The 18,068-nt window shown below is 39.3% G+C and overlaps 1 protein-coding gene across 1 annotated transcript in view; it reads left to right on the forward strand.

The window, feature by feature from the left end:
- LOC104364630 (ras and Rab interactor 3) overlaps positions 1-18,068 on the forward strand; it is a 170,495-nt gene that overhangs the window by 51,569 nt on the left and 100,858 nt on the right. Inside the window, exons 3-10 of the mRNA XM_042790979.1 lie at positions 3,903-3,979; positions 5,180-5,254; positions 7,215-7,299; positions 11,288-11,391; positions 12,138-12,212; positions 13,224-13,249; positions 13,937-13,990; positions 15,043-15,185. Coding sequence (XP_042646913.1) covers positions 3,903-3,979; positions 5,180-5,254; positions 7,215-7,299; positions 11,288-11,391; positions 12,138-12,212; positions 13,224-13,249; positions 13,937-13,990; positions 15,043-15,185 — 639 coding nt within the window. The remainder of the gene's footprint in view (positions 1-3,902; positions 3,980-5,179; positions 5,255-7,214; positions 7,300-11,287; positions 11,392-12,137; positions 12,213-13,223; positions 13,250-13,936; positions 13,991-15,042; positions 15,186-18,068) is intronic.

Genomic DNA, 18,068 nt, shown 5'->3' on the forward strand with positions numbered 1-18,068 from the left:
GAATCATCCTTTCTGATATGGCATAATCGAGGATTTTTTGTTTCCATGACTCAGAGAGAAAGGTGCTGGTGTCTCCTCCAAGTCGTGCCTGGATAAGCTGCTTTTGTTTCTCCACTCATTTATGTTTGGGGAGAGGGAATGAACTGTGGAATGATGACAGTTCCAATATAGACTTGGCTTTCTCAATGCCCTCCCTTCTCCCTCAATAAATCTGTGCTTGATAAGATGATCTGCAGGAGCCATGGGTTTGCAACAGTACCAGCAGGATAAATATTTCTGTATTTCTAGCTGATTTTAAGATGATTGGTGTATGTTCCCCTCCTTTTTTTGGCAAAGGTTAGCCCCATTAGATGTACCGCTCTTCATTTAATCTCCTTCTCCCATCTGTTCTGTCTCTTTTCAGTAGCAACCAAGGAGATGTAGCTCCCACTCAGGCTGCCAAATATCTCTGTCTCCCATACATGAGAAAATATCTCTGTGTGAAGTAGAGTGGTACCCTGCTGTGGACACACATCAGATTGTACCATGGGGGCAGACCTTGCTCTCTCAAACTCCGTGATAATGTCATATCCCCTCCATCAGCTCATACAGATGAGGGAATACCACTGCCCTCCTCAGTTAAGTGATGCTGATTCCCAGGCCTAAGCTAGGAGACAAGGGAATCCAAACAGTGTTTTCCTGACCAACCAGGTTATCATAGAAATAGGTAAGAAAACTAAATCTTTGTTTAAAATATTAAAACCATGATATAGCGAGTAAATAAAGAACAGTGCATGTAGATACGGTATACAGAGTTTATAGATGGCAGTTATACAAAACCTATGATTGTCTGGATAATAAAGCCATAAACACAGCAAATGCTTATACTGAAAAACTCCAGGCCTTACCTTGGAACTCAGTGGTAGGTGCCCATTTCATTAAGGAATAAATCTTACTTACCAACCTTCAGAGCCTTGCTTCATTTTCCTGGCTTTTAAAGAAGATTTTTCAGTGTCTCTATGTGAGAACAGTTGCATGCCATGAGTTCTGTGTAGAGAGGAGCATTATCTTTGAGAAAAGCTGTCTTCATGTTAATTCATTTGAAATTACCTGTGTGAGGCCAGCAGATATTTATTACAAGTAGTGATTTATTATGAATACTACATCATCAGACTATATACGAAGCAAGATGGTTTGCAGTGAAGCTGGTTTGCTTTTGCTTGGTGATCAGATGCCTGGGCTCATTTCTATCGTCTGGCTCTTATCTTTGACATGTGCTGGTCTTCTGATGTCCTATTTAGTATTAACTTCAAATAAGTAAAGTCACATTAGAAGGATTAGAAAGATAGTGACTTTTATCCATACTTCTTGGAACTTCAGTTTATACTGACAAATATGTCTTGCAGATTAATGCATCTTGATCAGTAGTTTGTGAATTATCCTGCACTGTCTTCCAGTAAATGAGTTTGAATGTCAACTGTAAATACACAGTGTCTCAAAACTACAATGCAACAAGTTTTCTCCCAGTTCACACATTTCCACTATCCCTTTCCATGTTTGAGGGTAACAGTGATGAAAACCAAACAGAAAGAAAGATGGCTTATTCACATATTTTGATTTTAGGAGTAGGTGAATTTGTTTGAGTCAACAGGTAGATGTCTTTTATGTATGGTGTGGTTTACATTTGTATAACAATACTATTTCCTCAGACTGTTTCGTTTGGTCACAAATCTCTTTACAGTGCAAATCACGGCCCTTGAAGACTGTGGAGTTCTGTAGCACCCCAGACCCACTTTCTTGAAGCTGGTCCTGCTAAACACTGGTGTGCTGATGGTCTTTAGTCACTGAAGTACTCTGCATACCCTTGAATGGTATTCCATAATCCAATGAGTGATTGGCTGTTGTGCTTTATTGTGCTGATGCATTTGTGTATTTATATCCCCTGTTGCTTTCATTTTTCCTGGTGATTACAGAAGAAAGACCAGGAATAGAACATTTACCTAGAAAAAGGAAATCGCATTCAGGTGCACCTAAGCAAAATTTAGTATAGCTTTATATAGTTTTTGTTGTCTGAAATTTAAAAGAAAATATGCACCTATATCTTGGGAAAGCTCTATTCAACATACCAAGTGCTGGTATTGATTCCAGTCAGAATAAAACAATAAGAATAGGTCTTATTGAAAACCTAATGAAAATCAGTAAAGGAACTGCAGTCAGTCATTGTTGATGAATTTTTATTTTATGCTAAATATTTTATAGACCCCTAGTAGTTTTAAACAAAACTTTAGTGGCTTTCAAATATTAGATTGGAGGATTTAGAGATTTCATAAAATGGTAACTTTGACTTTTGTAAGGTACAATTTATGTATATAAGGTTTTAAACACTGTCTGCTGCCCGTGTATTAATTAAAAAATAATACGTTTATGGCAGTCTAAGGAAAAGACAGAGGTATGGGGTGTTCAACTTTGCATGGAGACACATGTCAATTCTTTGTCAAGCTAGACATATGCAACTTCTGTAGGTGTGTATAGTACAGATGCGAAAAGTCATTCCTGTATTTATATAAAACTCAAAGATTAAGGAGATGAGAAGTCATTCAGATCTTTGAAACTAGATTGTCCTCTCACTGCAGCTAAGATTTTCAAGTGTGCTTGATGATTATAGGTAACACAAATTTAAGATACTCTAGGAAGTGTAATCTTCAAAGATTTACAGTGCAACATTTCCTGAAAATAAGTCTGGTTTAGAGTAGTTGAAGCTTAGTAGCTAAAAACATCAACCATACCTCAAACTACTGGTTTCTATGTTCATGGTTATTGTTTGCAGAATTATATTGAGAAATTGAGAAAATATGCCGTTGAGATTGAAAATGGAACAGCATAAATATCATGTATTTTGCTCTTAAGCATTTCTTTAAACTGGCAGACTTGAATATGGGGAAGATGATTGTATATTCCCTCTGTTTCCTTCCCTCAGTTTCAGTATATTATGGTAAATTCTTAAGAACCTTCTGTAGCCTATCATGTTGTCAACCTACACCTACAACTTTTTGCGGAAAGGAACACCTCTTTCTGAATAATAATTTAATAACTTCAGTTCATTTGGATTCCAGTGGCTCAAATACAGTGCCTCCTGTCTGAGGCACTGTAGATCTCTATCCCTGCCTGTCTTGTCAGTCTGGATGTTTTAAATCTCATATATTCCTTCAGGCCTTTGATTTAGTTGCTGTCTTTGTCTCTACCATCTGGAATATATTTTTCACTCTGTTGCCTTTGTGTGGAACATAGATCCCTTAAATGAGCTCCAGACAACTTCACTGTCACCCAGAAATAATCCCCAAACTCATATCTTTGCACATTCCTATCATCCACCTACCATTTCTGTTTCATTCCTTCCTTTGCCAGGTGTAGATCATAGACTTTCTGGAGAAAGTACTCGGAATCCCTTTAATCTTTCTGAAATGATTTGCAAGACTGTGGAGCCCTATAAGAGTTTGTAGTTAAGAACATGATGGAAGTTTACAACCATTGCATAATATTTCAGGCAAGGTACACTTAAAGCCAGGAATATTATTTCAGGATGAATTTTTGTGCCTGTGCCTATCCCTTTGGAAGTGTATTTAGAGGAGACACTGAGAAGATGATAGTAGAAATAAGGCATTAAGAATGTAAAACTCTTAGTACAGTGGAGGTTGGTTTAAGTCACTGGAATTACGATAATTAATAACACATAAGTATCAGTCCTCTGTTCTTCCTACAGAGCAGACAAGAGAATCTGAGGTGGCAAGCTATAATATAATATATTGGAAGATACTTTCACATATGGTCATATATTTCTACAGATGATCCTTATTTTTCAGTCATCCATTTATAAATGCTGTAAAATGAAAAAAAAAAAAAAAAGTAGTGTATTTCTCTTTCAGCCATTAATGAATTTCCTGAAGATGTATTTACAAATAAAGAACGGCAGCAAGGAGGAGTTCTGCTTCATATCACTGGCGTAAGTTTTCCTCTACTGTGCTTCATTTTTCTTTTCCTTTTATTTGTCTTGTAAGATGTTAATCATCTTAGTGGCCTTACTAAATAGAGCTCTGTATATATATCAGTGTGTTTCTAATACTTTGATCTCAGTATTTCTAATATGTCTATACGGGTACAAATGCTCTAAAGGTAACATCTTAGGGACATGGTCTAGTGGTGGACTTGGTAGTGTTAGGTTAATGCTTTGACTCAATGATCTTAAGGGTCTTTTCCAACCTGAGTGATTCTCTGATTCTATGATTTACTTAAGACAATGGTGCAGGTCTGAATTTGCAGTTCCTGTGCATTCATCCTCTTGGACATAAAATCCTGGCTGCATGGATCACCGACTTGTATTTGTTTGTATTTCATCCTGTATAAGCACAGTTTGGGATTCCTTTGTTGATAACCTCAAGCATGATGTGGAAGATTCTTGATTCTCTTTCTTTCCCATTGTGCCTCTATGCAAAAGGCGCAATTGTTATTATAAAAATAAATCCAACCCTGAAGAAATATAGAAAGTGTCATGTAGAGTTTTACATTTTATTGTAGGAAAACCAAAGCCAGTAATGCCTAAGGGCTCCAGTTTTCCATTTCCAACTCAGGGAAAGTAAAGTAAAAAAGAACTGTGTCTGATGAACAGCAGCAGGATTAGGCCCACTGCGTGAGCACACAACATAAAACCACATAAGACAGTGGGAGAATCACGTGTACGCAGGGAACCAGGATCATTCCTGAGAAGTTGGGTGCACTGAGGCATGGTCAGGCTCTGCTTATTTCCAGATGTGATTATTTCTTTAGTATTGTTAATCAACATGGTGTTACTTTCTATTTCATTACTTGGTCTGATAATTGAAAATATAGATGATGACTATGTAGCTTTTTAAGCTTACCCATTACTTTCCTTCATATATAATCTGTTGTGGCACCTTATTCTATCAAACTGTGGTACCTTTCATATTCTAGGGTCTGGCAAACATTCTTGGGTCTAAAGTCAATCTTACATTCAATAATCTGTTTTAATGCCATAAATTGATCAGCAGAAGAATTTTTATTTGGAATTGAATAAAAAATGAAGCTATATATTTCTGCTATTCTGGATAAATATAGCATTGAATTCTTTCCTCTTTTCATGTACAGGAAAAATCTGAAGTATTTCCTGAATCTATTCTCTTTACAGGCTCTTTATATGTTCTATGCTTTGGCTATAGTATGTGATGACTTCTTTGTTCCATCCTTAGAGAAAATTTGTGAGGTATGTTAAAGAACTTTATTCTCTTTTGGAAATTTATTTAGAGAATATTATAGAATCAGACATTTTGTGCCATTGTTGTATGGAGTTCATTCCTGTCAACTTTTGGCCTTGATCCTCTTCAAACGATTTGAGGTTTCCATCAAAAAATGTATCTATGGTCTGGGCACATTGATCCCTCTGGCCACACTCAAGGAGAAAAAATGAAAGATTTAATGAGATCAGATGGCAAAAATGACTCTTAAATATCTGAATCATGTAGCTAGAATGGATATGACATATGGATAAATTTTATTTATTAATGTACTCCTAGATTTAAAAAACAAATTAATGTGTTGGCTCTGCACATCTACCACTGTATCAGCAAGGAGAAAGCAAGTATATGTGGTCCTAGCGTAAGTGGAGAAACGTGAGAAGAGGGAGAATGCATGAGAAAAGTATGCACCTTGGTTTGATATGGACATAAAATACATGTTTTATATGCAAAAAATTAGTAAAGGAATGTAATTCTTGTTGAGAAGACTTTGCAAAATTCCATGTAGGATTCTAATTGAGTTGATCGGGGCAGGGTAGAATGTATACTTGGCATGAAAACGTTGTGTTAGGTAGGGCTTTGGTGAACGACTACAAAATGAATACAAAACACAAAAACAGATTTTAATTCCATTTTGAGGGAAAAATGAAAATTTCATCTCCTTTGCTTTTTAACAAAAATGTGTGACCATTTTTTGAAAAGCTACTGTAGCTAGTTAAAAAGACTATTTTCCTATGGATATGTGTACTGAATTCCTATTAGTGTTATTCAGAGCTATGTACTTACACTTATCAATAGAAGAACAAATAGAAGAATAAGGGAGGTGGCCAATAATAGGAAAATACTCAATAGGGATCTTTTCTTTCCCTTTTCAGATGTTCCGCCTTCAGCATGCACCTTATACATGATATTTAAGTTGTACCAGTTGGGTTGTACCAATTAAGTTGTCACTGATCTCATAAAATCTTTGCCTCTTGTCTCATGACAAGATAAGAAGTCAGATAGCACACTTACGTTTGAGCTTCTGCAACAGTATGACTGGTAATAGTTCCCATGGTACTGCAAGGGCTTGTGTTAATGTTTTGTCAAGTTCTGTAGGATGCCATTTTCATCAGCTCAAAATGTTGCATACTGCCTGAAAAATACCCAATTGCTCTACTGGTCCATTCGTCACTAATTGCTTTTCTATGCTTGGAAGAAAAATAAGTTACTAAAGATGAGTCTAGAGACTCAAAAAGGAAAAAAGCTCCTCCATAAAACCTTTCTAGATCAAGGGAAAGATCTTCAGACAGTATTAAATGATGCAGCCCACTTGTGGAGCTACACGTTTCTGCTGGTCTGAGAACTCTGTTATCTATATCCTATTAGAACTTAAGAGACACTGTCATAAAAATAGATTTGTCTACAGTACACAGGCCTCTCTGTGTCTAATTGGACTACTTTTGTCTGTGTCATTGGACTCGCTTTTGATTAACACAGTTGTAAAGTGAAGCCAGAATTAGGCATGCTGCTTGTATTTATTCCCAGAGGTTGTACTTTCCTCTTACAGATTTTTATTTTGAAATTTTAGAAGCCCCAAGAATCGCCCTTAATTCTTGAATGATTGTGTCTAGAGTTCCAAAAATAAATGAATGAAAACAATTTGAGAAGTTTACAATCTTTTTGAATCTGCAGAGATGCTTTTTAATTGGTTATTCAGTTATATATAAGTAGGTAATTTTATCTGACACTGCACTGAGTTAGGGTATAAACATTTTACTTGCCCAAAGTATATTTGCCTTCTCAAAAGGCAGTGTCTAATTTTGTATCAACTGTTCAACCTTTAGCAACACTGTGGCCAGAAAATGAAGCGCTTCTATCTTTGCAACTGTAGAACTGCGCAATGTAAATACAGTAGCAGTGATGAAATTAGCAATGCTTTTCTTCCAGAAACTACATTTGAGTGAAGATGTTGCTGGAGCCACATTCATGGCAGCAGGGAGCTCCACTCCAGAACTATTTGCATCTGTTATAGGTATGGAGCCCACACACTAGCTTTTATGAGACCTGCTGTTAAAAATTCAGCAGATCAAGCAGAGGTATCCAAAAGCGATACCATTCTTCTGTCAATTTATAATCAGCAATTGCAGCTGTCAGCTAGTCTGTGGTTCATGGTATAATTAAATACTCAAAATATCTCATGAAACTGTGAATCTCCTCTCAAAACACAGAGGGGAATGGCTGATTTTGAACATAGGAAGTAAAAGAATAGATTTATTGCAGTCCCCTGAGAGAGAATTTGAGATATTTGATGCCTCTTTGTCTTCTTTCTTCACAAATGAAGGGAATTAATTTTAGCAAGGAAGTAGGAGAACAGGGAACATGGGGAAAAGAACAAATTCATGTATAGATAAGTCAGATCTGTTAAAGGCAGAAGGACTTAATGTGCATTACTGACAGAATTATTTTAAGTAATCTCTGAAATATTAAAGATTATTGATATAGAGAGGAGGTCTAAATGGCAAAAGCAGTGCCTACTAAAAGAAGGAAGGATGCGGGATTATACCAATAGAGAAGTAGAAAAGCAGCAAATTTCATAGATTCATAGAAACATAGAATAGTTTGGGTTGGAAGGGACCTTTAAAGGTCATCTAGTCCAACTCCCCTGCAATGAGCAGGGACACCATCAACTAGATCAGACTGCTCAGAGCCCTGTCCAACCTGGCCTTGAATACTTCCAAGGATGAGGCATCTACCACCTCTTTGGGCAACCTGTTCCAGTGTTTCACTACCCTCATTGTAAAAAATTTCTTCCTTATATCTCATCTAAATCTACCCTCTTTTAGTTTAAAACCATTACCCCTTGTCCTTTCACAACAGGCCATACTAAAAAGTTTGTCTCTGTCTTTCTTATAAGCCCCCTTTAAGTATTTAAAGGCCTTGATAAAGTCTTCTTGGAGCCTGCTATTATCCAGGTTGAACAACCCCAATCTCTCAGCCTGTCTTCATAAGAGAGGTGTTCCATCCCTCTGATCACTTTTGTGGCATCCTCTGGATCTGCTCCAGCAGGTCCATGTCTTTCCTGTGCTGAGGGCTCCAGAGCTGGACACAGTACTCCACGTGGGGTCTCACCACAGTGGAATAGAGGGGCAGAATCACCTCCCTTGACCTGCTGGCCATGCTTCTTTTGATGAAGGGTATGGTTGGCTTGCTGGACTGTGAATGCACATTGGCAGCTCATGTCCAGCTTTTCATCCACCAGTACCCCCAAGTCCTCCACAGGACTCCTCTCAATCCCTTCATCCCCCAGCTTGTATTGATATTAGGGGTTGCAAGGACCTTGCACTTGGCCTTGTTGATCCTCATGAGGCTCACACAGGCCCACTTCTTGAGTTTGTCCAGGTTCTTCTAGATGGCATCCCATCTCTCAGGTATGTCAACCACACCACTCAGCTTGGTGTCATCTGAAAACTTGCTGAGGGTGCACTCAATCCCACTGTCTATGTCACTGATGAAGATATCACTCATTAGTTATCCCAGTATGGACCCTTGAGGGATACCACTTGTCACCGATATCCATGTGGACATTGAGCCGTTGACCACTACCCTCTGGCTGTGACCAGCCAGCCAATTCCTCATCCACCGAACAGTCCACCTACCAAATCCATATCTGTTCAATTTAGAGAGAAGGATGTTGTGGGGAGCCATGTCAAAGGCCTTACTGAAGTCCAGATAGATGACATCTGTAGCTCTTCCCTTGTCCACTAATGTAGTCACTTCATCACAGAAGGCCACTAGGTTGGTCAGGCAGGACTTGCCCTTGGTGAAGCCATGCTGGCTGTCTTGAATCACCTCCCTGTCCTCCATGTGCCTTAGCATAGCTTCTAGGAGGATATGTTCCATGATCTTCGCAGGCACAGAGGTGAGGCTGACTAATCAGGAGTTCCAAGGCTCCTCCTTTCTACCTTTTTTTAAAAATGGGTGCAATGTTTTCCTTTTCTAGTCTCTAGGGATTTCACCCAACTGCCATGACTTTTCAATTATTGTGGAGAGTGGCTTGGCAACTACATCAGCCAGTTGCATCAGGACTATGGGATGCTTCTCATCAGGTCCTATAGACTTATGTATGTTCAGGTTCCTCAGGTGGTCACAAACCTGATCTTCTTTTACAGTGGGAGGGACGTTGCTCTTCCACTCCCTGTCTTGCAGTCCATCCCTTTGAGGGGTATGGGAAGAGAGACTGCCAGTGGAGATTGAGGGCAAAAAGTTGTTGAGTACCTCAACCTTCTCCTTGTCTGTTGTTACCAGTTTGCCAGTCTTGCTCATTGGGGTGGTACACTTTTTTTGAACCTTCCTTTTCTGGGTGACATACCTGTAGAAGCCCTTCTTATTATTCTTTGTGTCCCTTGCCAAGTTCAGCTCCAGCCATGCCTTGGCCTCCCTGATGCCAGCCCTGCACAGCTGGGCAGTGCCCCTACACTGTTCCCAGGATAAGCAGTTTCCCAGGGGGTCCTACCGACCCACTCCTTGAACAGCTGGAAGTGTGCTTTTCTAGAATCCAGGGCCCAGACTTTACTCCTTGCCTGACCTATATTCCTCAGGACTGCAAACTCCACCAGTGCATGATCACTGCAGCCCAAGCTGCCTCCAAGCTTGATGTCACCAATTAGCTCACTTGTGTTGGTGACCAACAGGTCCAGCATCACATCCATCCCCTCTGGTAGGGCTGTCTATTACCTGGTTGAAGAAGTTATCCTCAGTGCACTCCAGGAGTCTCCTGGATTGTCTAAAGCTCATCATGCTACTTTTCCAGCTCATGTCAGATGGTTGAAGTCCTCCAGCAGGACGAGAACCAGTAAGTCTGATGCGTCCTGTAGGCCTCGTCAAGAGACTCCTCTTGATTGGGTGGCCTGTAGTAGACACCAACCACAAGGTTCCCTTTGTTACCTCTGCCTCTAATTCTTACCCATAAGCTTTCGATCAGCTCATAGGTATTCTTCAGAGACTTCCACCCCTCTTTCCTTGCCTGTCCCTTCTGAACAGCCCGTAGCCATCGATAGCCACACTCTAGTCATGGGATTTGTCCCACCAAGCTTCAGCAGTGGCAACTAGGTCGTAGCTTTCTAGCAGCACGGTAGCTAGAAATTTGATATATCTGTCTTTAGTAAAACCTTAGTAGGCTTTCTGCTACTATCCTGACTGACATTTTTACAAACTTTAGGGAAATACAGTCTAAAGGAATGCACTATAACCTCACATCCAACTTATTAAAAAGCAGGGAGTGTAAGCCTTTACTGCTCCCTTTAGAGAAAAATTTACAGTACAAGTAGACGCAGCTCTGCAGTACATTCACATTGTCTTTGTTTCTGTCTCAGTGCTGAAGATTACATTGGAAAATCCTCGGAATTCCACTCCAGCCACTAATTTTTCTCATTCTGAAACAATTATGTTACAGATAGATACCTGAGGTATAGAGGGATTCATTACTAAGGGAAATCTGAAAGTCGGTACAAGAACAGGTTAAGTCTGAGTGCTGGTTGTCTGTTTGAGTCATCAGGCACACATTACTGCATCCAAAGCAGCTACCACTTTTTGAGGGAAGAATCTCTTAATCCCATGAGGCATTGCAAGGAAGAACACAATATTAGGGCTCCTGTGCTCTATTATACTGCTTGAAATAAATTCCATGCTCCTGATGTGACTGGAGATGTTTTATACTCATTTGAATGGATTACTGCACCACTAACAACCAAGCTGTGAAATACAGGGCTTACTGTAGAGCTATCTAAGAAATCATTTACTTTTAATAAAAATATATATGTAGAGATGTTAAGCCAAAAATAGGGAGCTGCTAGTTAGACTAAAAGCACAAAATATTCCACAGAGATGTGAGCATTTATTATGAAACACGTTTTGGTTAAACTTTCAATCTCTTGTTCTCAGATAGTACATATTCTAAGTAATTATCTGTGACCTAAAATGAAATGACAGAGGTAGCAATGCATGTTTTGCTCCCTCTGCAGGTGTATTTATCACTCATGGAGATGTAGGAGTAGGGACCATTGTTGGTTCAGCAGTTTTCAACATTCTCTGCATTGTTGGTGTCTGCGGAATGTTTGCAGGACAGGTGAGTAAGAAAACTTTATGGAGATAAATTGCTTACAATTTAGAGGTTTCCATGAGCAAATGTTAAAAAAAAAAAAAAACCAAAACAAACGAGTATTAGTCAAAACCAAAAAATGAGCAGGCATTGTAACAAATGTCAAATATTGGAAAGAATTTACAAATACTTTACAAATAGCAAATGTTTCCAAAAAGTTCAGCTGTAGTTTCAGCACTCTGAACATGTAGCATACAGAGGAAACTGGTTCCGGATCCTCTTCATACAATACTGTATTCATAGTCAACTGATCAGTGGCATCTGCTAATCCTTCCTGGTACTGATGGTGATCAAAGAATGTAGGACACAAGCATCAGATTTGCTCCATCTTCTCAATAGATGTTTAGACTGTGTCATATTTTTTCAGGTATTAAGTCTGATATATCCACAAATATAATGAAGTGGGATCCACTGATTTGCTGCAGTACAATGAATTCTACTTTACAATTGAAATTATGACCAAATAAAATATCTTTAATAGGAAATGTATTTCATTAATGGAAGTTTCTATGTGATTTTTATTACTGGTAGTTATTATAGATCCATTTTCTAACAGACATATATGCCTTCCTGATAGCATAAAATTGCGATTGGTTCCAGGATTGTTGCTAATCATAATTCTACTCACACACCTAAGTGATTGCGAGGTAGAGGCTTTTGATTTGTCTTTAAAATTGCGTGGCTTTGTTGGCTGAAGGTGTGATATTTTTCAGGTGGTTTCTCTCACCCGGTGGGCTGTGTTCCGGGACTCTCTGTACTACACAGTATCTGTGATCGTACTTATTGTTGTAAGTAGTTCTCTTGCCAATTAATGTGTTTCATTGCTTAAATTTTTGGAGGAACAGCTTGGTAAGCACTGATATACATTGGTAAACAATTATTTTTGTAGCTAGTTCTAGTGACATCTGGAAGTGAGGGCTCAGCTCCACAGTATGGTCCAAATATGAAAACTTCATACAGCCCCACAGAATATGTGTCCATCATGTCCATCAATGTCCATTCATTTTGTACCTACACCCTGAAAAATTCTGCAGGCTACTGTTACACAGTGCAGTTAGCCCTCTCTTCTGACCTAGGGGACTGCTTGTTGTGGAGATGAAAAATTTTGATCTGCATTTCTATTTTAAATAGGAAAGGTGGCGGTTACTTGCTTCCGCACAGTAATTTTGTTTCATAGATTCTGGGCAAACTTTTCTAAATAGAGCACAGGTGAGATACCACTTTGTTCATCTAGAGCAGTGTAGTAATTCATGAACGTATGCATTTACTATGTTTGGTGGCAAGGAGGGGTGGAATCCACTTTGTTTTATAATAAATATGGAACACTGGCTGCTCACTCAGTTACAGGAGTTACATAGGGTGGAGGAAAGTGTGTATAACCACCCGGCCTAAGAGCAGAAGTAAAATGGCTGTCTTTTGTCTTTTCTGCTGAAACTAGGCTAGCTGTTAAAAGGACTCAGAGCTAGGTCTCTTCAGAATACATGACTTTGCTGTCATTTACACAGCACAGTGTGTTCTATACACAGGTGTGCATATTTGTCTGTCTGTCACACGCTCACACTGTTTTATTAAATAGTGTTTATAACAGTCACTGAGAGGGATCCAAGCCTTGTTCACAAGGTTTGTGCTTTTGTGAGGGGCACAATCCATACAATGAAAATTCTGGTTTGAAAGGGTCAAAACTCAAGTAGCTTCTGGCTAGGTATGACTGATGTTTATTAAATAACTTCTGTTTTTCAAGCTAGATCAGATAAATGGTTGATTTATGTATTTTTTTTTTTTTTCTTTCCTTCTTCTAGTTCATATATGATGAGAAAATAGAATGGTAAGTTTTGTAAATTAGCCCCTACAGTCCCATATTTGCCATGAGACTGATCAGTAAATAGATTTGCAGTGTAATTAGCTTTCATTCATACATGCTGGGAGTATGAGCTGGATTTGACAACTAGGAAATCCTATGGATTCACTTTGGTTATATTTTTTATGATGATCATGGAAAACTAAAATAAAATTTAAGAACCTGGAAACATTAGCAAAGTAAATAGGCTATATGTAAGGCCTAAAGACTCACATGTGCAGAGAGGTTAAGCAAAGTTCAGCTGCTCTGATTATGGCTATTAACATTTATGGGCGTGCTAGGTGTCCCAAAGAACAGTCCAAGGTGGGATCCTAGTGGAAGATCATAAGCATCTTCTAAAAGACTCCTCTCAGAGTGCCCGGCTTGTGCTTCAGCACTGAAATGACAAAAAGCCTTGTCATTATGATCCTCAGAGGGTAGCTGTGGTTTCAGTCTGCATAGCACATTCCTGAAATATTTTATTCGCATGTTTATTGGAACTTGAGTGTCTGCTTTCCCCCCATTCTGCTGAGACACCATCTAATCTTAATGATGTGAATCCCGTGCACACAAATGTGACTTGTGCCAGTTGTTTAATGCACTCCTACATAAAACTTGTAAAGCATACAGCCATTTGCATAGCCTTTTAACACTCTTTTTTTTTGTCTCTTTGAGGTGGGAAAGCCTTGTACTCATCATTATGTATTCCTTCTACATACTTATCATGAAGTAAGTGCTTTTCTCCTCTGTATGCTCTCTAGGTATTAATTGACCATCATTCTTCTGGCATGGTTTTGACCTTGGCCTTCCTGCTGAGGACAATACAGCCAGTCATGTTTCTGTGGAAGATCCCTCACTTTTTTGTGCTTACTCAGTTTCGCTCTAGATTTGTGCTCAGTCAACAGCAAATATTTTCATGCATCCTTTTTGCAGTACACTGAGGTAGAGTAGCTTTCAGAAAAAGTTGAGAGAAAATGTCATTTATGCAAAGATATATGAAAGAGTCCACTGGATACTCTGGATTGTAAGCACACAGCATGTCAGCTATTACACGTATTTTGTAACCTCTGGAGAACAAGGTCAATGAACATTAGACAGGCTGCTAAGCATGTGTTTATCTTCAGACCATCTCATACCAGATTGTACACTGACATCCTTCTGCAGTGCCACTGCCTCTGACAGGAGAGTCAGAGGTCTGACTGTTACTGCAAGGGTCTGTGAGTCCACCCTTCTACTGCAAGTTGCTTAGACTTATCCCTTGGTGCCCTCCCGTCACAAATCAGCCTTTTTGGAACTTCAGCCTCCCTTTCCTCCTGCATCAGGTCTTAGCAGAGTTCATTGACAGCCCGTTTCTTAGATCCCACCATAGTGCTAAAATAGATGCATTCTTTCTTTAGAACGGTATGATCAACAGTCCTAGAAATGCTCAAGCACCTGCCATGGGGAACACAGTACTGAGAGAAACAGTGAGGGGGATTGCGAGCTGCTGCAGGAGGAAAGAAGCCGTTGTACAGTGAATGTCCTGGCTCCAAAATCCACAGCTTCGGTGTTTTGCCTTCACCGAATCTGCTCTGGTGTCTTTTTAGTTTGCAGCATCTCATGAGAGATGGGTGCAGTCCCTGCTTTCCACTGAATTGGATAGTCTTTTTTTTTTAAACTTCCTGTTGTCAGACAACATGCATCTAGGCTTATACTGCTTGCCTGTATAAGTTAGACACTTAAAAGTTTGATGTGGAAATGCAACAGTCCAATCTTTTCAGATCTTTCCTTTACACTTTCAGGTACAATGTGAAGATGCAGAATTTCTTCACCCTTAAAAGCAAGAATGTTGGAAATGGTGACACAGTAAACAATGAGCTGGAAGATGGTAATAAATGTTATGCCTCTAGTTGTGATGACCCATCCATTCCATTACTATGGAAAGGTAAGGCTGAGCAGACAGGACTTGGAAAAAGAGTAGTTCACAGGATATCCTTTTTATTTCCTTAATGCAGATCAAAAGAGTGTTACTGTTCAATCATAAGCAAGAAGTTTTGTTGGGTTAACTTGACAATTCAGCAGTCAAACTGCGAGATGAAGAAAACCCAATCAAAAAATTTTTTTGATATTCTGAAAACAAGCTGCTTTGCACATTGGCAATTTTGCTCCCTTTTTATCTCCTGTTCAATGATGACCTACAACACTGTGAAGGAATTTTTTTTTTTTTTTTTTTTTGCCAGAAAGAAGGTAATTTTCACTTCAAAAATTAGTTTGGAACTAGAAGCTGAGACTTGGGTGTTGAAGATGGGCAGATCAGTGAGCAAGAGAGATTACATGCTGAGTTCATATCCTTAGAAGACTGGCTTTCACATGCCTAAATAGCTCTGCATACATTGCCAAGCATATATGTAAATTTGAGAAATGCAGGTTCTTTGCTTTCTATGTCTTTGTTATAAAGGGGAAGAAGATGATACCCAGCTTCTGGTACTGAAGGTAAGCAAATGTACCAGGATATTTTGGGCTTTTTTGTAAGCCTGTTTTTATCATTGTCTTATCCCTCTTCTCTTCCATTCCCTCTTTTCTCTGTAGAGCAAAATCATTCCTACTTTGAAAGCACAAACCATATAATTTAGTGAGCTCTTGGGCTACTCTTAACAAGTGAGGTCTCCTTGCTTCGTTCTTTGCAGACATCTCCCATTCTAGAAGACTGAGCTCAGCAGGATGTAGGTAGCATATGGAAAGGTCCTCATGTAATAACAGATAGTGACAAACAGGAATTTAGAGCAGCCTCAGAGAATCCCACTCTTTTCTGCTTTTAGTGTTTAGGCTGGTATCTCTTCAAGGTACTGTCACTTACTACAGGTCTGTGCAATGACACTGATACTCTGGTCTCAGATATGGTGTTTAGACAATAGTTCAATAGACATTTAAAATTACTTCTCACAGGACATTGTAGCATGATTAAATGAAGATGCCTTTGAAATACCTTGATCTCATTTTACAATTAATTTTTGTGAACATTGACTATGATATAGAGAAATTTGTTACTTTTACGTGGAGGTACATACATACAAGGTTCAGAGTATACTTACTAGGGCAGTTGTTACTGATGTGTTCGAGCAGGAACACAGGAAAAGGGTCATCCAGTGAAAGAACATAGATATTAGTGGGTTTTATTTCTGAGGCACTTGTTGGGTTCTGATGTTGTCTTCCTGCATGCTCTCGTCTCTAGCCACTGTGTGATAAAGAGATGATAGCACAGGGTACCTGCCTGTCCAACTATTTCCTTTTCAGGAACTGTGAAGACTATTTGATGCAGAGCTTTTAGGAAAAGGTGCAAGAAAGCTAATAAAAAAAACCTGGACTCATGAGAATGGTGTCTCCACTAGCAACTGTCCATAGCAGATACTTCTCCAGTTTCCCTCAAAGATGTGCTGATACTGCAGTTTCAGTCAGATTCCCTTTGCCTTCTCCAGCACCTGTTACACAAATACATGCGGCATTAGAGGGGTCATTGTTCAAAGTGTGAGAGTGTAGCTATTACAGCAAGCAGACCTACCTGGGAAGAGAGAGGATATGAAGAAGAGATTGAGGTGGCAGGGTTAGGAGCGAGCTGTGGGGGAGGAGGACAGCAGTGTTAGCCTAGCTGCTTTGTAGGTGGATGCTTTATATGTCAAGAAGTTGTCCTAGAAAACCATCACATGACTGCCCGTCGCATCTCTCCCTCCCGTTGAGTCAAAATACCAGTGACTTGCTGTTAGGTTCACAAGCTGAGCTGCACCTTCTCCAGCAGCAGCCTTCAGAAACAGGAGCACAGCTAGTAGCAGGGAGAGAACCAGAGCTGGCCTCTGCCTCACCTCCAACCAGTGGTTAGCAAGTTCCAGGATTCACTGAAAAACCTCCCTTGGCTTCACCAATGTGTAGGTCTAACATTAATCTGATTTTCCACAGGAGGAAAGTCTGATTACTTCCCAAAAAAAGAACAGCTGCTTTGAGTGAGGAACTTTCTTCCTACCAAGAATGGTTAGTCTGTTGTTCAAGGTGCAGATAGAAGGGCAGTTCGCATGTTGCACAGCGTTCTTTTATGCTTGTAAGTTTTACCACTTTTAAGAGCTTCCAGTGGTACAGTATAAAAGCTTCCATTACTCAAGTTTCAGAGAGAAAAAGGAGAGCTTTCCACCATAAGATAAGTTAAATTTCCAGGGCAAGTTCTACACACACAGGTAAAGGCCAAATATTTGTAGTTTGCGAATAATGCTTCTGTTTTAAAAGTACAAACATGTGGCTCACTGCCCTTGGCTTTTATTATGTTGACTTAAATTTCCAGCAGGTGGCATGATTTGATTCCTGCCTAAAACCATAAACTTGAAAAAAATGGGTTTCTGAGCCTGATCAGGAGTCAACTGAGGTCAGCAAGAAGCTTTCTGTTGATTGCAACAGGGTTGTTGGTGACCCTTCCTGGTGAGCAGGAAGTTTAGGTAGTTTGTTAAAAGGAAAAGCTGTTCTCAGAAGATATTTTTCTAAGGAATATCACAAAGGAGAAGCAAAAAAGGCTTTTCTCTGTCTCACATTTGTGAAAATCACCTTTGCAACTTTTAGGTGTAGCCTGTTTGTACCCTGTGGGGTCAAGGTATGTATGTTTATAGGCATAGGGATTGAGACTGAAGAGCTGTTATGAAAATATAAGAGCAATGTGCTGCAATCAATCAAAACAGCTGCAATTAGTTATATATATATATTTATAGTGGTGTATTCTACATCAGTACTGAGTGTTTTTATCATGGTATTTCATCAAAGCTGAGTATGTTTGGTCACTGTCTCCTTAGTG

Source organism: Tyto alba, unplaced genomic scaffold, assembly GCF_018691265.1.
Source record: "Tyto alba isolate M040663 unplaced genomic scaffold, T.alba_DEE_v4.0 Super-Scaffold_18, whole genome shotgun sequence".
NCBI classification, from domain to species: domain Eukaryota; kingdom Metazoa; phylum Chordata; class Aves; order Strigiformes; family Tytonidae; genus Tyto; species Tyto alba.